At 36.1% G+C, this 24,706-nt stretch overlaps 1 protein-coding gene across 2 annotated transcripts in view; it reads right to left on the reverse strand.

The window, feature by feature from the left end:
* The window catches only part of UNC13C (unc-13 homolog C), a 590,366-nt gene that overhangs the window by 223,616 nt on the left and 342,044 nt on the right, over window positions 1-24,706 (reverse strand). For both annotated transcript variants that reach the window (XR_009007737.1, XM_007194906.2), the window contains one exon: window positions 7,559-7,692. Coding sequence is in view for 1 of the 2 variants with exons in the window: in XM_007194906.2 (XP_007194968.2) it covers window positions 7,559-7,692 (134 nt within the window). In the remaining variant the exon portion in view is untranslated. The remainder of the gene's footprint in view (window positions 1-7,558; window positions 7,693-24,706) is intronic.

The following is a 24,706-nucleotide window of genomic DNA, read 5'->3' on the forward strand; positions in this document are numbered from 1 at the left end:
TCAACAGAAACACTGAAATGGAAGGATCAGGCTGGTAGCACTGATCAATCTTGGCATGACTACAGGGGGAACAACCAGACTTAATGTGACCGTGGATGTGATGGGAGTATGAAGTACACAGAGTCACTTGTGAGTTATTCTTGAAAAAAAAAAAAAAAAAAAAAGGGATCTGAAAGATAGCCTTTAAGCTAAGGCTCAGCTATGGGGAGTACAGAATACGGTGGAACAAATTAAATAAAAGAAAGAGACGAGCAGAATGATCCAGAAAGTAGAACATTCTAAAGGACAATGAACATGGCTTCTTAAAGAAAGCAGTGGTATGGATGAAAGAGAAGTTAAGGGAGAGGAATTATGATGAAAGAGACTTATGACACAAAATAACCAAAATGTAGTATGTGGACCTCATCTGAATCCTGACTAAAACAAAACAAATGTAAAAAGGGATTTTTAAAGAAACACAGCAGCATTTGATTATGGGAAGGGGTACACAATACTAATGCATTACTGTTAGTGTTATTAGTTGTGAGAATGACATTGTCATATGTAAGAAAATAACCATAATTTTTAGGGATGAAATGATATATGTCTGAGATTTGTTTAAAAGAATTCAGCAAAGGGGAAAAAAAGAATAATAAAGCTCAGTGTATAGGTGAAGAAAATATGACAAAATCTTAGTAATTGTTGAGTTTGAGTTATGGATATACAGCTCCATTGTATACTCTCTCTACTTTTTAGCATAATGAACAGTTTTGTAACAAAGTTTTAAATAGAAAAATAATTTAGGGAAGCCACAGTGCAAGCAAAGACATCAACAGCTTTAATACTTTGAAGAGCATTAGTTCCAAAACAGAAAGAAGATGTAAATCCTTGATCATAGTAGCTTAAACCCAATTTTCTCACTGCAGCAAATGAAGTATACTATCTTTTAAAACATAAAATTTGAAAATAATGTTATGGCTCATCCCACAGCCTTGACAAAATGAAAGCAGCACACCTCATCTTCACAAATGAAACAGCAGATTTTTGAAAATTGTTCCATTTTCTATTCAACACATTGGTGCCTCTCTGATATATACTCTTAATGCAGAGAGAAAATAAATAGAGCCTTCACTGTATGTATACTTTGGAAAGATGCTAAAAGAAATTACAGACAATAATAAAATACATGCAAATACACAGGACCGTAGAATGGATGAAACATATTTTTGCTTACATTTTGGTCAGCATTACAAAAACAAAGTAATGTTAAGTCACAATAATTTAAATAATCTGAGAGTATAATTACATGAATATTTTAAAAGATATGAGATTTCTTACTTTCAAGCATATTTAGTGAACCTCCCCTACATTATACATTTAGTTGTTGTCAGTCTAAAGGAATTTCACAGCTAAGTATACAATTGCCTACTGCATATGATTCATGGAAGTCGTACAGATAGCCAAATCTCTATATATCCAAATATAACTCACTGTATACTTCTTTCTTTTAACTATGTACTTCCTTAAACTGAAACTTCCTCCTGAATTTATTATCTCAATTAATGGTGCTCCCATAAATACAGCATGTTCATTGTCTCCATCTTCTTTCCTAACCTTCCACTCAATGCAGTTAGTCAAAAAGACCTCTTGATTTATCTCCTAAATATTTCTCAGATCTGATCCTACCTCTCCATCATCTTATCCAAAGTCCTCATATTTTCTCACTGGATTACTGCTGGAGCCACTTAACAGTTATCTACACTTACAAAAGAAAGAACATAATAAGAAATAGAGAAGACACCAATTTACTTTAAAACCAAAAACAATATTGAGATTTAATGAAACCAAAATCTGTTTCTTTTTTTTTTTCCAGAAGACTAATAAAATTCATAAATGTTTAGCCAGTTAGACGGGAAAACAGAGAGAAGATACAAAATGTCAATATTAAGAATGAGAGAAGAGAAATGACTTCGGATTTTATAGACATTAAAGGCATAATAGAGAAATGTCATGAGCAACTATACAACAGCAAATTGCCACTTAGATTAAATAGAAAAATTCCTTGAAAGACAAATAACAAAAACACAATCAAGAACAAGTAGTTTTGGGAGGAACCAAGATGGCAACATAGGAGTCTCCTGAACTTCCCTCCACCCACAGATGCAATGAATGTACAACTACACATGGAGAAATTCCCACTGAGAGAAATCCAGTGGCTCACAGGACTATGGCAAATAAAGAAGCATTTGTCAGTGGGTGCACATCACTCCCTGTGGCTGTCTCCTCAATGCTCAGCCCAGAAAGAGCAGGCAAAAATGCCCATCTCCCAGTCTTGCCCTGGAGGGGTTTGACTGCATACTTTACAAGTTGATGCCTGAGGGTCTGGCTTCTAATTTAGCATGCATCTAGAGGCTGGCTGAGATCTTTCTTAGAGCCCAGAGGAGCTGGTGGGCACTTCCCTGCATTCTCCCTCTTGCTTGATCCAACAATGAAAACCACCAGTACTTCCCTGGAAGGAGCTTGTCCACATACTTAATGCATCAACTTTTATGGCTGCAAGCTGAGGGATGGGTTCCCAAATCACGTAGCTCTGATAGCCAGTGGGTCTTTCATTCACAAGTCCCACAGGACTACAGCAAACAAAACAAGCAGCTTTTCAACAGGTGCAGAAGCACCCCGCTTGTCCCTCCCCCACTGTCATAGCTATCCACCTGGGCTCAGTGCAGAGAAAGCAGGCGATAATGCCCATCTTCCAATTTCTCCTTCGAAAGGGCTTAACTATATCTTTCCCCATCTATTGCCTGAGGGTACAGCTTTTAGTTAGCCTGCATCTAGGTGCTGACTTTTATCCTTTTCCTTGAAACATTGACAGGTCTTGGCACACCCTCAATTAGGGAGCCGCTAAGAACAAAGATGGCAGCTTGGACAACCATAAAGGTTTGAGAGACAACCAGGAGCTTGGGCTGGGCTGATTGATGAGACAGTCTGTCCAGACTGGGAGAGGTGGTTGTCTAATCTAATGTGCAGAAACCAAAACAGAGTCAAGGAAAGTGAAAAAAAAAAAATAATAATAAGGAAATATGTTCCAAACAAAAGAACAAGATAAATCACCCGTAACTGACCTTAATAAAATAGGGATAAGTGATTTACCCAATAGAGAGTTCCAAATAATGGTCATAAAGATGCTCACTGAGGTCAGAGAACAATGCATGAACAAAGTGAGGATTTCAGCAAAGAGAAAATATAAAAGACAAAGAGAGAATCCTAAAAGCAGCAAGATAAAAGAAGTTTGTTACATTGAAGGGGATCCCCATAAGACTATCAGTGAATTTTTCAGCAGAAACTTTGCAAGCCAGGAGGGAGTGGAATGATTTTTCAGAATGCTGAAAGAGAAAACCCGCCAACCAATAATATTCTACTTGGCAAAGTTGTCCTTCAGAATTGAAGGAGAGACAAAGAGTTTTCCAGACAAAAGCTGAAGTTAATCACTACTAGACCCATAGATATACGGATCAATAGAACAGAGAGTACGCAATTGGACTCACACATATAATTAATTGATTTTTGACAAAGTTACCAAAGCAATTCGATGGGGATAGGATAATTTTTCTAACAAATAGAGCTGAAAAGATTAAACATATGAAAAAAATCCCAAATAATCTTAAACTCTATATCATACCGTATACAAAAAATAACTGGAGATGAACTATAGATCTCAATGTAAGATATCTAGAAGAAAACTACAGTATTGCAACTTGACTGTGGGTGTTGCAACGATTTCTTAAATAGGACACAGAAAGCCCAAATGATAAAAGAAAATAATCAACAAATTGGACTACTCTATCAATTATTTTCTTAAAAACAGCTCTCCAAAAGAAACTAGTAATAAATGGAAAAGAAAGTCACAAACTAGGAGAAAATATTGCAACATTTACGTAACAGTAGACCTTTATTTAGTATAATTAAAGAGCCATTACAACTCACTAATAAGAAGATAAACATCCCAATTTGGAAATGGCAAAAAGATTTGAACAGACCTTTCACCAAAGAAGATATATGTATTGCAAATAAGCAGATGAAAAGATGGTCAATATCAGTATTTAGGAAAGTGCAAATTAAAACCACAAGGAGATATCACTACACTTATTTGAATGGCTAAAAGTAAAAAGTCTAATTGTCCTAAATGTTGGAAATGTACAAATACTTTGGAAAGTGGTTTGGCAGTTTTAAGAAATATTAAACATGTACATATTACATGACCCAAGGAAAATAAAAGAATATGTCTACACAAAATCTTGCAAACAAATATTCACAGAAACCTAATCTTCAAAAAAAATCCAAATTTACCCCCTAACCTTAACCCTAATCCTAACAGATGAATGGATAAACATTTTGTGGTGTATCTATACAGTAGAATATTACTTAGAAATAAAAGGAGATGAAGTATTGATACCCACAACCACCTGGATGAATCTCAAAATAGCTGTAATTAGTGAAAGAAATTAGACAAAGAAATGTACATAATATACTATTCCTTTATACAAAAGGATAAAAATTTCTAACTAATTTGTAGTATTAGAAAGCAGACCATTGGTTGCCTGGGGTGGGTTACACAAGGCACACAGAAACTTATGGGGGTTACGGATATCTTTATTATCTTGATTGTGGTGATGGTTTCATGGTTAGATGCATATGTCAAAACTAATTAAATTTTTAACTGTATTCAGTTATACCTCAATACATCTATTTAAAAGGGAGAGAGAGAGATCCACATTGAAAGATCTGAAAATACTGTGCTTAATAGTTTTCAGTTTCAATGAAATAGAAACACCTGGAAAGCCACTTCATAAAATTAATCTTTAAAATGTGACGACGTATCACTCAAAGAAATACTCTAGTACATCAGTTAATCAATGGAGTAGGAACAGAGAGAACAGATACCAATTACACATATGGATTTACTTTAATGTATTCATTAATTCAACCAATATATATGCCTGGATACATACTAGTGTACAAAATAAAACAAATCCTTCCCCTCATGTTTACTTTCTGCAATTATTATAAATTGTTATCAAACTTGAATAAGCAAATGCTTGCAATATTTGTTTAGTCAAAATAACCATGAATACTTCATTCAATTAATTATTTATATCAATAATCTTAGATATAAAAATAAGAAAGATATAAAAATAAGACATATTTTTAAATCATCCGTTCTCTTGCCATTACCTTCGAAATAAAACCAAAATTTGTTTTAGCTGGACATGTCCTTCACAAACTGACCTGTGCCTTCATACTCTGGTGTATAAAAACCACACAAGGGATACTTTATTAATAATGCAGACTTCTGTGGCAAATTCAGATTTTAACTCCGTAGATTTGGGATGGAGCTCAGAATCTGCATTCGCAACTATCAGCCTATTTGATCCTAATAGTCTAACTACCCAGTGAGATAATTAGTGATGCCTAAATGTGATGACACATTGCACAAATAAAGAAACATGCATGAATGGAAATCTCACCAAATTACACAAATGCAACATTGGCCACTAAGAGCACACCTTGCTATCTAGGTGAGTTCACTTAAAATATAGATTTAATTAAATGAGAACCAAAATGCAATGATCCTTAGTAAGCAAAAAATCTTTAGAACATCTTCAAAATCTGAGCAAATACAATCATAAAGCATAGATTCCCAACAGAGGGAAAGCATTCAGCTTTATTAGAACTAGGTTTTCATTGGAACAAAAGTGACTCCAAACTCTGACACTATAAACAAAAATAAAAAGCAAGACAAAGACATTTCTCTTCTTTCCTTGTGTCCTTGCTCATTTTTATACTTAGTAGACTTAATTTAGCTCATAATTTAAAATTTATGTTTGCCATAAGTAAATGCATTCCCTCCACTTCCTTTAACACAGTCACAAAAAAGTAACTAAAATCTTTGTATATCTTTAATGGTATATGATTAAGGATGATTCTGGGGAACTTTGATTCCATGATTTTATAATGTATCTTTTAATAGTCATATCCTTAATATTTGATAAATGTAAAGAATTCATTTGATTAAAAATAAAATCCTTTCAAATAACTTTTAATTAGCATTTCTCAGCAGATGTTTGTTTTCATTCCATTCTCATTAATCAACTGACCTACCCCAGCCCGCGGGCACAGTCTTAAAACAAGTTACTGATGTCCCTACCTTTAGGAAATCTACTGTATCTTCAAGAAAGATCCGAAGAATGAATGAGAAAACATATCTAACCCACAAAGCTGTCCAGGAGGAACTGAGGACATGCCATATGTTAAAAGAGAGGATCTAGTCCTGAGCTATCAGAAGAGAATAAGAGAAAATCTCTACAGGTGGTCATCATGATACACTCTGGCATCAGGCAGAAAAGGTGGATATAAGGAGAAAAGGAAGAAGAAAGTGTAAAGGTAAACCTAACGATGCTGTCATTGCCTATCAAAGAGAGGAATACTTTCTCCACATTTAGAAGAAATTCAGGGCAGGTGAAAATGGGTGGTGAAGAAACAGGAAAGGATAAAAATTGGAATACTTACATGTATTTCTTCTATAATTGGAATTTCAATTGTATTCCACACAAGCTTTTTGACCCTAACTGCCTTGACCAGTACAAAAAATTAAAAATAATAAAACCAGTTCCCCCTATTAAGCCTGAATGTACTTCATCGTTTGTCTATTTCTGCTATTCCTGCTGCCCACAGGTTTTCAGGTATGACCAATATGTCAGGATACTCTCTCCATTACCAGATTGCAAATGCCCTGCGGGCAGAGTCAGCTGTTATTTTGGTTGTATAGCTATCGAAGTGTGGGCGTGAAATAAATCCTAAATGTGCAACATTAAAGGTGGACTGGATCTTGGAAATTATCTGGTAATATATCCTTATTTTATACATGAGGAAACTGAGACCCAGGGAAATTAGATAATTTGCCCAAGGTCTCATAGCTAGTGTTAAGTTGCTAAGTTGATGATTTCAGAGTCTTCTAGAACAGCCATGAATTTTAATTCATTTGCCTTGCCAACCTGCTCATAATTTATAAATTCTATGCATGGAGGCATAGGCTTAGGTTATTTGAGAAAATGGACTTGTTCTCTTAAATACTGCATTAAATTTGTTACATCTAGCATACACAACTATTTTGAAAGCAAGTTTTTTTGAAAAATCCTTACTATTAATAAAGTCACAGTGGAATATGTTTAATACTAACTCTTTAACATTCTTTTTAGTTTTGGGGGATTGCATTTTTTTTTCTTTTAAGACAATGAAAGAAACCAGTGGAAAGAAGAAATTTTTCTACATCAAATAAAAATAAATTTGTGGGAAATATTTGTCTCCATATCCAAATAATCACTCTGTATGGGGCTGAAACTAAAAATCCATAATATCACTGAATTAATATTTACTGATAAAAGTAAAAATATACTGCTTTCTATAGCTTGATTTTGGAAAAGTTTGTCATTGTCATGAGAGTATAAGCCATACTTCAAATATTTTGTTTTCTTCACTTTAGTGGAATAAAATCAATTTAGTACCAAAACAGTATACTTACTGATTCAGGGCAGGAGTGTAGGCAGTTTTATCCTCATCAATAATCGTGACCATCAGTGTAATAAGTTGGGGCCAAAAATCCAAATTCTTGGTGGTTGGTCCCTGATCTTCCCGAGGAATGTCCCGTTTCTTACTCTGCTCACAAGGTCACGCAACATGCAAAAGAAAAGGTTAAATGGTATGACTTTAGTTAGATGTCATTTGTCAAGCAGGAGGATCAGAGAAAAGGGGTAATGGAACAACTCTCAGATCATGCCAGCCAAAGCTATTAAATTCAGGTTTCCTCTCCTCATTGAATGCATCCTGTAGGGTAAAGTCACAATGGCCAGGCTTGAATTCCTAAATACTTTGGTTCTGGAATGGAGGTTTCTCTTCCTCTATTGCAGTTCATGACCTTAGGAATTATTATTGTAGAAATTATCCCTTTAATGTGGCTTCTTCCAAGGCAAAAGGTTGAATTCTGTTTGTACAATGACGTGTGTGTGTTGTGTATAAAATTTGTCCTGCCTAAATATTTTGTCCATAGTCACACTGGTAGTAAAGTGGGCTGAACTCAAGCAAGGCTGCCTGGTTACAAAGCCAGTAATGTTAAATACGACAGCATATACAAGTTGCATGAATGGTCTGGAACTCTCTCATTCCACTCACAAATGTATCTTGTTAACAAAAACTTCATAAGTCTGTCTTTCTTTTTTGTGCATGTATGTGTATTTAAATCATATTGGAATCCTTCTTGATTTACCATACTGAATGAATTCTCCCCTCTCACCTCTAGAAAGAGTGTTGCCTCGATGATCTAAATTTACAGTGAGATTAACAGGGTATAATAACAATTTTGAATGCTTAACATATAAACTTCATACTCAACAAACACAATTCCCTTGAACACACAAATAAATTATTCTGGTCACTTTGTCTGGTGGGCATTCTTCTTATAACACTTCCTTCACATTTACTTTTTTAAATTAGGCAAAAAAGATAAAGACGAGACAATTTTCCCTCAAGTATATGACTCAGTGGGAAGCATATCGTTTCCTTGCCTGTTTTTGCTGAATTATTTATAATCTCATACATACAGGATATCTGAAAACTCCAATGTGTAGCTCAGGAAATTTATGGGCTCTCATACAAAAGGAGGATTAGATTTTACTTGATCCAATCTTTTGCCCTATCCAACTACCATGTCTTTTCCAAAGAACAGCCACCCTCTGCTGAATGGTTGTATGCCTATCGTCTAATGCTGCCCAAGACATGTAACCAGATTTGGGTGAGTCATCACACTATTATTATTCTCCCTTAAGTTAAAATATAACCCTGTATTAAATCCACTTACTGTTAGAGACCTCATACACAGACTATAATGCACCTTTAGGGACTTAAATTTTCCTAGGGTGCTTCCAAATGCTGTTGATTTACCTTTAAGCTCAAAATTTAACAGATACTAAAAGTTGAAGAGCTAAAATAGTCAAAAAATTAGTGGCTAGGACAAATTACTTCAAATTGCCAGAATGAACTATAAGCAGTCTCCAAAGGATCTTAAGAATCTTATATATCTGGTCCCTGAGAACCACTTGAAACTCTGGCAGCCTTCCTCTTTTAATTCCTTAGGTACACCAAGGCACATCAGAAGATCTTTAATAAAAAAAAGGCTTACAAATGTCTGACTTTGCCTATTATTAAGTTACATTTTCTATTGAAATTTATCTTTCTTTTATGAACAGGAATTTATTATGGTCACAATAACATAATTATTTATTCATTACATTAAGCTCAATAGATTTCCTTCTCTATGATGTAGTTAGAAAGCCAGAGAACCTGGTGAGTTGTGAAGATTGTAAGTAAAATTAGTTCTGATGACCACAGTGGACTATATGAGAATACTATCATTAATCATCATGATGTGTATATAGCCGAACTATATGCCTAACATTTCAAGCAATGTGATTAAATAAAAATAAATGACTACAGATGACATGTCTAACACCAGAGTCACTTATCATCATTCTGCAAAGAGTGATCTGGGAAAGGGGAGAGACCAAAGTAGTTGAATATACATTCATTCCAAAGTCCCTTAGCTGTCACAGATTACTTTTTTATGACATCAGAGGGTTACAGTTGGTAATGTTTTTGCATAAAATTCTGTATGTTGCATCAGAATAAACCAAACTTGATGCTGAGTCATGAAGTTTTTACGTACCACATATCAGTATCATAAATCACGCTTTATGTATTTTACTAGTGCATTTGAATAAACTGCATGTTTGAAACATGTAGTACAACCATTATATAAGAATACTTACTTGACTGCTTAGGAACTCAGTTTTTCTAAGTAACACTTTATGAATATTTAAGAAGTCTACTGGGGCATTTGAAATTGTGGTTGGAAGAATTAAGATAATGGCAGTAGAAATTCTGAAAGCTAGTAATAAGTGTATTAATATTTACTAAAACCCCTATGAACTAATATGTATCACAAGAAAAATTTAATAAAATATATTTATATTAAAGTATAATATATAATATTAACCTCATTAATAACAAATAAAATACAATAGGTTTATAAAGCTATGACTTAGTATGTCAATCTTAATATGGTCATTGGTACTACAGTGTCTAAAAATTATTTTGTTAATAGATAATTGAGGAAAGAGATATGAAAGAAAGACTGAAAGTATAATGGGGAGAGAATTTTTTAAAAGTAGAAAGTTACCAGGGTGTAGGATCAGCTGAAAAAACTTCTAGTCATCATATTTATAAAGGATATTTCAATACAAAAAGCTTGTACAGACAAGCTGATAAGATGTACATTATACTTTCACAATATCAAAGAAGAAGATATGAAGATACTCCATTAAGAAGAGATCAATATACAGAGAGAACCATTATATGCAAAAAAGTGTTGCAATAACAGATTATATCTTTAAGGTAGTAGGACTTAGCAACACTTCTAAGGTTGCTACAACATATTTCTGTTCCATTCCATGTATTTGTTCAATAAGCATATAATTTTGAAATACCTCCTCTAAGGAGTTGGCCAGACAAGGGTTGGGGGGAGATATTTAGTAGACTAATACAGTGGGATGCTTAAATGCAAAAGCACATGACATTGATTGGGGAATTACTAGCAATGTGAGGCTGCAGGCTTTTGACAGATTTCTCTAACATTAGTTCTACTGGATATTAGTGAGTATCTCACACACACACACACACACACACACACACACGTGCGCGCACACACACACACGGTCCATGCTCAAATTGAGGAAATTTTGCTTAAACGAAGTTAAATAGGTTATTTCCAGACTTCTTGTTGTAAGATGCTAATGTACATTGTGATTCTCTAACATGGTGGTTCTCAAACTTTAGCGTTTCTCAGCATCATTGGGCAGGCTTGCTAAAACACAGATCGGTAGGCTCTACCACCAGAGTTCCTGATTCAGTAGGTCTAGGGGGAAGCTTGAGAATTCGCATATATAATAAAGTCTCAAGTAATTCTGGTGCTGTTGGTCCCAGGGCCAATTTGAGAGTCTTCTACTCCCCTCCTATTCCCCACATCCCATCTTGTAAAACATTCCACAGACAAAGTGTTCCTCTGAGTATACTTTGGGAAACAAAAGGCTAGAGAGATGCAGGGGTCAAATACTGAAGGACCTTTTGTGTTATATGAAGGGATTTGCATTTAAACTAAATTTGATGAGGACTATTGTATGATTTTAAACACGGGAATACTTAATTACAGTTGTGTTTTTAAAAAATGATTTGGCAGTAGCAGGAAGTTTAATAAATGAAAACTTATGAAATAGTCAATAAATAAAATTGATAGGTTTATGAAAATACTTATGAAATAGTTAGGTAAAATTAATAGAACTCATTATGTAAATGGTGAGAAAGAAGAGAGACAGGGAGAAGTCAATGGAACTATCCAGAAGGTAATTAGGTAGACCAGCCTGGAGTTCAGAAAGCACTCTGGACTACTGATATAGCTTGAAGAATTCCAGGATGTATGTGGTAGCTGAAATTACAGAGTAAACAAGTTTACTCAAAGAGAGAGAGAGAAGACTACATGGCCAGAGGCAAAACCTTGGGGAGAAAGTCTAAAAGAGAATAACATTTTATGAAAGAGGGGCATAGATGGGGGAGTGAGGCCCCTTTTGAAATGGGAGAAAATGGGATCCAGAGTAAATATGGGAGGATTAGCCTTGAATGTAAATGAAGAGCAAGGCTTCCTCTGAGTCAGGCAATAAAGAATCTTGCAGGGCTTCCCTGGTGGCGCAGTGGTTGAGAGTCTGCCTGCCGGTGCAGGGGACACGGGTTCGAGCCCTGGTCTGGGAGGATCCCACATGCCGCGGAGCGGCTGGGCCCGTGAGCCACAGCTGCTGAGCCTGCGCGTCTGGAGCCTGTGCTCCGCAACGAGAGGCCGCGATAGTGGGAGGCCCGCGCACCGCGATGAAGAGTGGCCCCCGCTTGCCGCAGCTAGAGAAAGCCCTCGCACAGAAACGAAGACCCAACACAGCCAAATAAATAAATAATAATTAAAGGTGCTAATAATTAAAAAAAAAAAAAGAAACTACACCTCTGCTTCATTTACTAGGTGATTATTAAGAAACTAGAAAAAGCTGGGTATGCCATTTATTAAGCTATTAAAAAAAAAAAAAAGAATCTTGCAGATAAGTCTTGTTGATGGTGAGAAAGGACAGCTAGAAGTTTCTATCCTGAGAGAAGAGGAGGAGTAAATAGTAAAAGTTTGAAACAACCTCTGCAAGGAATGAAAGTGGGCCTTGAGTTGGACCCAGAGTGTCCCTGCCAGGGAGCTGGGGAGCGCTGTTGAGGGTGGGTCCCTGCACTTACAAGGGTGCTACTCCGGACCATCGTGAGTTTCCTCCAGGACTGGATTCAGAAGTCAAGGAAACAGAGTGTTGGATTTACTACTGGAGGGCAATGAAGTAGGAAAAGGATTTAAGTGTTTGACCAGAATGGTTGGAGTGCTGGAACAAATATATTTTATGGTCCAGAGGAAGGAAGAAGAGAAATGGGAGGGACGATGGAGGAGTAGATCTAGAAAAAGGAGGGAGGAGAAAGGAAGGACAGCAGATTGTTGGAGGAGGATGTGCGTTTAGGCATTCAGACCACGGTGGGGCAGGAATAGAGATCAAGTAAAGGGCTCTAGGGTGGAGGTCGAGAAGAGCTGAGGAAAATGATACCTCAGGTAAGATAAGGAAGCTGTGGTAACTCTGAAAAGAGCTCACAGAATTTGTGTGCGTGTGAGCAGGTGACTGCTGCAGCGTACATAGAAAGATGGTCTTCTTTCAAGGTAAGTGATGGCTGAAAGTTTTGGCAACAAGGCTTATAGATGGTAGGAATTTGGAAAATCAGGACAGCGTGAATATAAAGACACAGAAGAAAATGAAATACAGGTGAGCCTGAGTATTAAAAAAGAAATAAGCTTTAAATTATAACAAAAAGGCTAGCAAAGTAAATAAATATTAAAATATGACCTAGATAGCTCTTTTATAATAAGTTTGCAACTTCCTCTGACTCTGAGTTGGCTGTATGTCTTCTCATGCTTCAGAGATATGGACATCTTAGCCCTAGCAGTTCACAGGTTAGAAAAATTGGAACTCTGTTACTGGTTTTGGAAGCAGAACATAAAGTTTCAAATGCTCAGGGGATTTGAGGTCTTTATGAAGAGCAACGTGGACAGTTTATCAGCCAGGAGAAAGGAGGACATTTATACTGGCCTTCCCTTAGGCAGGATTAGATACAGTTTCTCTAGGTGCCCTTCCCTCAGCAGGTGGAACATTTTTTTACATCAGTGGAGACACGCTTCTTGCTTCTCTCTCCAAAATATTATTGCCTTTCCTTTATCGTCTAATAATACTTCCACCATCTCCAAAAACACCAACAGAGGCATCTTTTTTTAAACTCATTCCATGGTCAGTTCTGACAACAAACTTGCAGCCTTGGAGACTGAATATACAAATGAACAAGGGCCAGACCGCATATGACAGAAATCTGACCCACAATCTCCAGAACAACCAGTTTGGGAAACCAACCCAAAATTTCTGCAACAGTCGGCCCAGATTGATGAGGACTTGGTCAATGGCGTCCAGTTTCCTCATATTTTACCCTGACTTCTAACTCAGGACCAAGCATTGAAAGCCAAATATGTCCCCCAAATCATGCATCTAGCTAGGTGACCCCCCGTTTCCCCAGGCCAACAAGCTCCGATCATATTAGACCTGAAACCTTCCCTGCTATTTTCACTATAAAGCTTTTCCACTTCCCTGTCTGCCGTTGAGTCTCGGCCAAATAAAAGTGATGTTGGCTGCCTTCCCCGTTTGAGCAAGATCTGAATAAATAGCCTCTGTCTGTTCTCATTTGGGTGGTCTTCATTGATTTTCAAATATCAAAGCCAAACATTTAAATCCTGATTTCAGAGATGAAGAAGCTGAGGGTTACCTTATTTCTGACCGCTTCTTCTTCACTGAAAACAGAACACGTAGACCACATTAAAAAACGTATAGCTTTGGTTTTCTCTTTATATCCTCAACTCCAAGCCCTGGTTACATAGTTTGTAGACACAGGTGACAACCATTACCTCCCACTAATAAAAATGGGCTGATTTTTATCCTGAGTTATATATCTTGAATGAGAAGGAATGCTTTCAGAAAATAAAATTATGGATGCTTATGTGAAATCCCTGCACAGGTCTTGCATTCTTGAGACTCTCACAACTGCTCAGCATTCATCTGCAGTTTGAGAGTTACAGGCACAAGGAGGGTTTGGTTCTAAGTTAATTGCCAGTTGTTTTCCCCCCCAGTTTTAGAGCCTTCTTTTTTTTTTTTAACCATTTTTTGAAGTATATTTAATTTAAAATGTTGTGTTAGTTTCAGGTGTACAACAAAGTGATTCGGTTATATGTTTATATATGTGTAACTTTATAACTTGTAATAACCTATAAAGGAAACTTTAGTAAGAACTTTTGGGACATTGGATACTGATGAATGATGAAAGAGTATTAATTAACAAAGCTCCATAAATTAGGAGTTTGGGATTAACATTAAAAAATAGATATAGATATGGATATCTATTCTTTTCCACATTTTTTTCCATTACAGTTTATTACAAGATATTGAATATAGTTCTCTGTGCTATACCATAGGTTCTTGTTGTTTATCTATGTTATATATAGCAGTGTGTATATATTAATTCCAAACTCCTAATTTATAGAGCTTTCTTAATTGATACTGCTTTATAATCAGTATCCAATGTCCCAAAAGTTCTTACTAAAGTTACTAGTTAATCCTTACAGTTTATATAACTGCAGTCATTTTATCTGCTTCTCTCAATTAGTGTTGGTTTAATTCCATTCAACTTTGGGCAGGATGGACAACCAGACATGGACATAATAGAAGACCCAGAGAGTGAAGTTCCAACACTTCATAGACTCCCACTCTACTTGCCCAAATATAGGAAACCATCAAAACGACACTATAGTGTCCAGAATGACTTCACTAAAATTGCTTATCTTGGTAATTCCAGACAGCTAAATCCTTGTTTGACTGACTACACTTAGGGAAAATGATGTGAGTCTCTGATCAAGGTGTGAAGGGGTAGATAGGAAATTTAAAAAGCAGGATGTGAAAATATTTCAGGGAGGCTTGTACCTAGAAGAGGAAGAAAATAAACGAGGAGAAAGATTGTTAAGATGTATTAACTGTATGTGAGAAACTTGGTCACCACACTGAAGAATTCTACAATTCTTTGTCAGCTCAGACAAAGGCAGTCAACTGGATTCCAGGGTCTTGCATCTGGAGTAAAATCAAGGAGACTGTCCACGGGCAAGATAAGAGAGGAAGAGATACAGAAGTTTAAATCGGTGAAGAAGTAAATGCAAATCTTCTTTGCTCACTTCTTAACAGCCAAGAACTCACAGACTTACCCACACTGCTATACCTCTTCTGTTCTTGAGTCACAGTGTAGTACTGAAAAGGCTACCGAAACATTTACTGCAATTTCTGCATTCTACAGATGAGGAAACAGCCTGACAGATGAGGAAACTGAGCCTGACACAAATTAGTCAGTTAAATGGCAGAAGACAGAGTTGGATTTTGTTTGTTAAGGCATAAAGAAGCAAATTAAGTTATTGATCAGCAGGTTCATGACCCCTCCCTCTAATTAAAAAGTTTGAAAATCACTGCTAAATGGAAGCATTAGTATTTGTAACTGATGGCCTAAGTCTCCTCACACATCTTAAGAGCTAAGATAAATGGGGCATCCATTTTAAGGTGGTGCCAATATTTCCCATTACTTATTGAAAAAAATTTTTTTTTGCCTTTGGCAAAGTTCATTTCATCTCTTGCTTAGACCATTTGCAAGTTTATCAGCTTTTTATCTACCTAATACTTCAAAGGTTTTTCCACTATTAATCTTTAATGCCACTGTCAAAAATGCCTTCTTCACCACTGAATTTTACTGATATATAGTAAGTCACTTAAACTTGGTCATGAGTGGGAGAGACTCTGGCAAGTTATTCTGAATGAGGCTTAGTGCCTGGATTCTCTAATGAGCTGGATCGTGATCATACACGTAATGAATAGCCCTGAGTATTCTGGTTATGTGTGAGTCAACCTGAGTCTACTTTCATCACAGACAAAGTTGTGCCATTTTTGCTTTCCGGGCTAACTGGGGCAGAGTCTAAATTCCAGTTGCCATAATTAATTGTATAACTAACTTTTTAAATCCATAGCAAAAATGCTTTGGGACAATGTGAATTGTAACTTTTGCAGACAACTTAAAAGAAACATGCCAAGCAGTGAAATTTGAGACTATATGCAAAGCTGCCACTGCCCAGTGTTTTTCTAAGTCTGGTCCATGGATCATCTACATCAGAATCACCTGGGTTTCTTATTACAAATACATACACTTGATTTTAGAGTCCCTGTTGCAGACCTACTAAATTAAGATAACTAGAGTTATGCCTGGGAGTCTGGACTTAACACATACAGCTCTGCTCTTCCGAAATCCTCACATCCATAGGTAGAGTTCACTACTAAATTGTCAGTAAGTCAGTTAAAAATAGGCCTTTTTTTTTTTTTTTTTTTAAAGGAAGGGTGATACATCTCTTCCTGGATGCCAATGTCAGTCATAGGTTGCTAGATTTTGCATTCTGTGTGATAACAAAAGACTTCTCTTTTATCTTTATATATGACAAATTTCCAACTACATAGTTCTCTAATTTTAAGAGGAGGTGGAGTAACTTATTGGATATTTATATGGTGCCCATTCCAGGTGTTGATAGATTGCTATGCTAACCCCTTTGAAACACATTACTTTTTAAATTAAGAGTCACTAGGATATTACTGTTATACCCAAATAACTTAATTTACTGTTGCTAATTGAGAACAAAAAAATTGAGCACCTAGTGGTCTTAATAAGAGTAATTACTAAAAACCAAAAATATGTTAATATGGTTAGAAAAAAAACAAGGAATTTCCATATATTAGAATATTGTATTCGTATTACAGCAAAACAGAATCTTCACTGGGTCCTTTCAGCTTCAGTAAGTCTGAGATATCCTGACACTTAAATTGCCAAAACTGCATTTCAAAATTTGGACACTCCATGTGGTTTTTAAAATCTCTAAATGATTCCTTGAATTTCAATAGACTGTACATAGTTAATGATCTATACATACTATAAATTGTCATCACTTTGAATGTGGACTTTAAATATATCCATACAAATTAGTTAACAGCATGGAATAATAGAAAAAAATAATTGAACATGGAATCAGAAACTTATATTCTGTTCTAAGCTTACATTAATTTGTCCAAACTTGGGCAAGGAATTTATTTCTTCAAATTTGGATTCTTAATATTGAAATCAGAGTATACATACCTAATCCTATTTTTCTGGTAGTTCTAGCAAGTATATAAGTAGAACACCTTCAGTAAGAGACATTTATTACCATAACAGGTGAATACTCACTTTTAATTAAATTTATGGTAAATGCTCTGCTAATTGACAAGGTTCTTGTTCAAATTCTGAGAGATGTATAAGACAGTTTCTTGAACATAAAATATTACTATTTTAATGGATAAACTAATAGTTTTCCCCTTTTCTCTTTACATAAATTAAACTTGCATTAAAAAGAAAAAAAATGTAATAGGTCACATCTAGAAGGCATTTATTTTCAATTTAAGATATTACATATTTAAAAGAACTAGTAGTACTGAGACCAAACTCAGGAGTACCACGACTGCTGACTTCAAATACATGATGGACTATGGTATAGAAAGAGATTAGAAGAGAAATTGGATTTGTCTTGTATGGTCAAGAAAATAAAACTAGTACTTGTGAGTAAAACTTTCAATAGAGAAGATTTTAGTACAACATAAGGAAAAAAATGTCTAAATATCAGATCTCTACAAATGTTATAAACCTCCAGCCATTTAAAGCTATACAAGAAATCCTTTGTCCATGTTGTACCTAAAAATTGACCACAATCTCTGAGTTTCTTTTTAATATACTTTCTATTATTATACTCCAGTAACTAAATTCACAGAGATGAACACATACGTTTTGAGGACTTGATGGGATGTTGATCACAAATACATGTTACTTTTTTTTTACAGCCTTATTGATGTGCAATTGATATACAAAAACTGCATTTATTAATGTACACAGTTTGATGAGTCTGAATATATGTATATATCCACGATAGAATCACTAAAAACAAGGTTATAAACCTAGCCATTGCCTCCAAAAGTTTCTTTGTGTCCCTTTCCTCCCACCCCTTTCCCCTGTAGTAAGAATACTTAACAGGAGTCCTATCCTCCCAACAAATTTTTAAATTCACAATATCATATTATTAACTATAGGCACTAGGTTGTATAGCAGATCTCTAGAACTTGTATAACTGTAACTTCATACCCATTGAATATATGACTACTATTTTAAAAGGGTAGAATACACTGTGGCAGAGAAAGGATAGCTGTTCACCAGATCTGTTTCCCCTTTTCCTTGAGTACACAGCTAGACTACTGTGGAGGATTTAAGATGCCTTTAAATTCTTTGATAATCCTTTCATTAAAGGTATGCCTATTTTCCTTCCCTTGAATATGGGTGACTTTGACCAAAAGAATATGGCAGAAGTGACCTACCTCTGTGTTGAGGCTGAGGTTTTAAGAAACTGGCAACTCCCAATTCCTATTTCTTGGACCACCTGCTCTTAAAATCCAGCCACTAAATTGTGAGGACACCCAAGTAGCCCCATGGAGAAGTCCATGTGGAGAAGAACCAACAGACCTGGTGCAGTTCCCAGCTGACAGCAAGAATATCTTGCTAGCCATATGAGTAAACCTCTGGGAAGTAGATTCCCCAGCTCCAGTAAAGCCAGACCAGCTGAAGCCGCACAGAGCGGAGATGAGATTTTGACACCCATACCTACCCACATGACAGATCTGTGAGCAAAATAAGCTACTGTTACAGTTTTAAACCACCACAATTTATGGTGGTTTGTTAACTAGAATAGACTTTAATGCTGGAAGTGGGGTGTTAATATTAAAAACCTAAAACCTGTGGCATTGATTTAGGATTGAATGGTAGGCAGAAGCTAGAAGGGCTGCAAGGACATCATTAGTGAAATCGGAAGACTTGCTGGTGAGAACCTGAAGGACAGAGAGGAAATTGTTATTTTAGGCCTCATAAAAGGTGACTCCTGTTACTTAGCAGGGAAAATTTGTCAACATTGTCACCTGCAATAAATACAGAAAGTAGAAAATGTGAGCTGGTGGATTTGGCAGAATAATGAATCTGTCAAGTGTTTTCTCAAGGTCATGTAGAATAACATAAAGCTGGAAAGAGAGATGAGCTAAAAAACAAATGAATCATTTTCCAAGCAGAACTCCAAGGAAATATAAAGGAACTAGGACTTTCTGGGTTCAAAATGAAAACTTTCTCATCCTTAATCTCCCCAGAGGACAAGACTTTCAAAGCGAGAAAGAGTTTCAGGGAACGTATCAAACCCAGGGTACTTTACTAGTATGACTCTACAGTCGTGCAAAGATGTCTAGGTCCAAAGCAAGGTTCCTGAGAGGGTTATGAACATTTAAGGTGTATGCAGTACAGCAGAAGCAAGAAGAACTACAATCCTGCAGCCTGTGGAACAAAAACCACATTCACAGAAAGATAGACAAGATGAAAAGGCAGAGGGCTAGGTACCAGATGAAGGAACAAGATAAAACCCCGGAAAAACAGCTAAATGAAGTGGAGATAGGCAACCTTCCAGAAAAAGAATTCAGAATAATGATAGTGAAGATGATCCAGGACTTCAGAAAAAGAATGGAGGCAAAGATCGAGAAGGTGTGAGAAATGTTTAAAAAAGACCTACAAGAATTAAAGAACAAACAAACAGAGATGAATAATACAATAACTGAAATGAAGAATACCCTAGAAGGAATCAATAGCAGAATAACTAAGGCAGAAGAACGGATAAGTGACCTGGAAGACAGAATGGTAGAATTCACTGCTGTGGAACAGAATAAAGGAGAAAGAATGAAAAGAAATGAAGACAGCCTAAGAGACCTCTGGGACAACATTAAACACAACAACATTCGCATTATAGGGGTCCCAGAAGGAGAAGAGAGAGAGAAAGGACCAGAGAAAATATTTGAAGAGATTTGAGTCAAAAACTTTCCTAACATAGGAAAGGAAATAGCCACCCAAGTCCAGGAAGCACAGCGAGTCCCATACAGGATAAACCCAAGGAGAGACACGCCGAGAAACACAGTAATCAAATTGGCAAAAATTAAAGACAAAGAAAAATTACTGAAAGCAGCAAGGGAAAAATGACAAATTACATACAAGGGAACTCCAATAAGGTTAACAGCTGATTTCTCAGCAGAAACTCTACAAGCCAGAAGGGAGTGGCATGATCTACTTAAAGTGATAAAAGGGAAGAACCTACACCAAGATTACTCTACCCAGCAAGGATCTCATTCAGATTCAATGGAGAAATGAAAAGCTTTACAGACAAGCAAAAGCTAAGAGAATTCAGCACCACCAAACCAGCTCTACAACAAATGCTAAAAGAACTTCTCTAAGTGGGAAACACAAGAGAAGAAAAGGACCTACGAAAATAAACCCAAAACAATTAAGAAAATGGTCATAGGAACATACATATCGATAATTATCTTAAAAGTGAATGGATTAAATGTTCCAACCAAAAGACACAGGCTCACTGAATGGATACAAAAACAAGACCCATATATATGCTGTCTACAAGAGACCCACTTCAGACCTAGGGACACATACAGACTGAAAGTGAGGGGATGGAAAAAGATATTCCATGCAAATGGAAATCAAAAGAAAGCTGGAGTAGCAATACTCATATCAGATAAAATAGACTTTAAAATAAAGAATGTTACACGAGACAAGGAAGGACACTACATAATGATCAAGGGATCAATCCAAGAAGAAGATATAACAATTATAAATATATATGCACCCAACATAGGAGCACCTCAATACATAAGGCAACTACTAACAGCTATAAAAGAGGAAATCGACAGTAACACAGTAATAGTGGGGGACTGTAACACCTCACTTACACCAATGGAGGGATCACCCAAACAGAAAATTAATAAGGAAACACAAGCTTTAAATGACACAATAGACAGATAGATTTAATTGATATTTATAGGACATTCCATCCAAAAACAGCAGATTACACTTTCTTCTCAAGTGCACATGGAACATTCTCCAGAATAGATCACATCTTGGGTCACAAATCAAGCCTCAGTAAATTTAAGAAAACTGAAATCATATTAAGCATCTCTTCTGACCACAACGCTATGAGATTAGAAATCAATTACAGGGAAAAAAACGTAAAAAAACACAAACACATGGAGGCTAAACAATATGTTACTAAATAACCAAGAGATCACTGAAGAAATCAAAGAGGAAATCAAAAAATAACTAGAGACAAATGACCATGAAAACACGACGATCCAAAACCTATGGGATGCAGCAAAAGCAATTCTAAGAGGGAAGTTTATAGCTATACAAGCCTACCTCAAGAAACAAGAAAAATCTCAAACAAACAATCTAACATTACACCTAAAGGAACTAGAGAAAGAAGAACAAACAAAACCCAAAGTTAGTAGAAGGAAAGAAATCATAAAGATCAGAGCAGAAATAAATGAAATAGAAACAAAGAAACCAATAGCAAAGATCAATAACACTAAAAGCTGGTTCTTTGAGAAGACAAACAAAATTGATAAACCATTAGCCAGACTCAAGAAAAAGATGGAGAGGACTCAAATCAATAAAATTAAAAATGAAAAAGGAGAAGTTACAACAGACACCACAGAAATACAAAGCGTCCTAAGAGACTACTGCAAGCAACTCTATGCCAATAAAATGGACAACCTGGAAGAAATGGACAAATTCTTAGAAAGGTATAACCTTCCAACACTGAACCAGGAAGAAATAGAAAATATGAACAGACCAATCACAAGTAATGAAATAGAAACTGTGATTAAAAATCTTCTAACAAACAAAAGTCTAGGACCAGATGACTTCACAGGTGAATTCTATCAAACATTTAGAGAAGAGCTAACACCCATCCTTCTCAAACTCTTCCAAAAAATTTCAGAGGAAGGAACATTCCCAAACTCATCCTATGAGGCCACCAAAACCAGACAAAGATACTACAAAAAAAGAAAACTATAGACCAATATCACTGGTGAATATAGATGCCAAAATCCTCAACAAAATACTAGCAAACAGAATCCAACAACACATTAAAAGGGTCATACACCATGATCAAGTGGGATTTTTCCCAGAGACGCAAGAAGTGTTCAATATATGCAAATCAATCAATGTGATACACCATATTAACAAATTGAGGAATAAAAAACATATGATCATCTCAATAGATGCAGAAAAAGCTTTTGACAAAATTCAACACCCATTTATGATAAAAATTCTCAGAAGGTGGGTATAGAGGGAATCTACCTCAGCATAATAAAGGCCATACATGACAAACCCACAGAAAACATAATTCTCAATGGTGAAAAACTGAAAGCATTTCCTCTAAGATCAGGAATAAGACAAGGATGTCCACTCCCACCACTATTATTCAACATAGTTTTGGAAGTACTAGCCACAGCACTCAGAGAAGAAAAAGAAATAAAAGGAATACAAATTGGAAAAGAAGACATAAAACTGTCACTGTTTTCAGGTGACATGGTACTATACATAGAGAATCCTAAAATTGCCACCAGAAAACTATTAGAGCTAATCAATTAATTTGGTAAAGTTGCAGGATACAAAATTAATGCACAGAAATCTCTTTTATTCCTATACACTAATGATGAAAAATCTGAAAGAGAATTAAGGAAACACTCCCATTTACCATTGCAACAAAAAGAATAAAATACCTAGGAATAAACCTACCTAGGGAGACAAAAGACCTGTATACAGAAAACTATAAGACACTGATGAAAGAAATTAAAGAAGATACCAACAGATGGAGAGATATACCATGTTCTTGGATTGGAAGAATCAATATTGTGACAATGACTATACTACCCAAAGCAATCTACAGATTCAATACAATTCCTATCAAATTACCAATGGCATTTTTTACGGAACTAGAACAAATCATCTTAAAATTTGTATGGAGACACAAAAGACCCCAAATAGCCAAAGCAGTCTTGAGGGAAAAAAACGGAGCTGGAGGAATCAGACTTCCTGACTTCAGACTATACTACAAAGCTACAGTAATCAAGACAGTATGGTACCGGCACAAAAACAGAAATATAGATCAATGGAACAAGACAGCCCAGAGATAAACCCACGCACCTATGTTCAAGTAATCTATGACAACGGAGGCAAGGATATACAATGGAGAAAAGACAGTCTCTTCAATAAGTGATGCTGGGAAAACTGGACAGCTACATGTAAAAGAATGAAATTAGAATACTCCCTAACACTCTACACCAAAATAAACTCAAAATGGATTAGAGGCCTAAATGTAAGACCGGACACTATAAAACTCTTAGAGGAAAACATAGGAAGAACATTCTTTTACATAAATCACAGCAAGATATTTCTTGATCCACCTCCTAGAGTAATGGAAATAAAAAAACAACAATAAACAAATGGGACCTAATGAAACGTCAAAGCTTTTGTACAGCAAAGGAAACCATAAACAAGACGAAAAGACAACCCTCAGAATGGGAGAAAATATTTGCAAATGAATCATTGGACAAAGGATTAATCTCCAAAATATATAAACAGCTCATGCAGCTCAATATTAAAAAAACAAACAACCCGATCCAAAAATGGGCAGAAGACCTAAAGAGACATTTCTCCAAAGAAGACATACAGATGGCTAAGAAACACATGAAAAGCTGCTCAACATCACTAATTATTAGAGAAATGCAAATCAAAACTGCAATGAACCACTTAAACTAGTGCTGCTCGGAGCAGAGATGAGCCATCCCAGCTGGGCCCTCCCCAAACTGCAGATGCAGATTCATGAGCAAAATAAATTACTGTTTTTTTCCAGCTGTTGAGATTGGTATTGGTTATTACAGAGCAATCAGATAACCAGAATAACTATATTTCCTAGCCTCCTTTGCAGTTAGTTGTGGAAATATGACTGAGTTCTTGCCAATAGAATGTGAGCAGAACTGCTTAAGCCTCTAAACCTTCCACTTACAACCCTCTATGCTCTTTTCCCTTCCACTTTTCTATGCAAAACCATAGCCACTTTACTACCATGTTTAAGATGGTAGAATCACAGGATAGAAGGGAGCGGGTTCTCTAAATTATTGCTTGGAGGAGTGAAGTAGCTGCTTGTGGACAATAGTGTCACATCTCTTAAGCCCACCGCATTTCAGTGAAACTATGGTGAGTAATTCCATGTATGATGTCAGGGTCCCACATCAAGCACTTGCTGCAACCTTTCTCTGATTTGCTGCCTGGGGCTTTTTATAAAGTCACAGAAGGCTCTTCTGTCACGTTCAGGTGTGGCCCAGATGTACAGAGGAGTCAACAGCTCAGCCTGCCTGTATTAGTTTCCTAGGGCTGCCGCAACAAATTACCACAGACTTGGTGGCTTAAAACAATAGAAATT

The sequence above is a fragment of the Balaenoptera acutorostrata genome, chromosome 3 (assembly GCF_949987535.1).
Source record: "Balaenoptera acutorostrata chromosome 3, mBalAcu1.1, whole genome shotgun sequence".
Lineage (NCBI taxonomy): Eukaryota > Metazoa > Chordata > Mammalia > Artiodactyla > Balaenopteridae > Balaenoptera > Balaenoptera acutorostrata.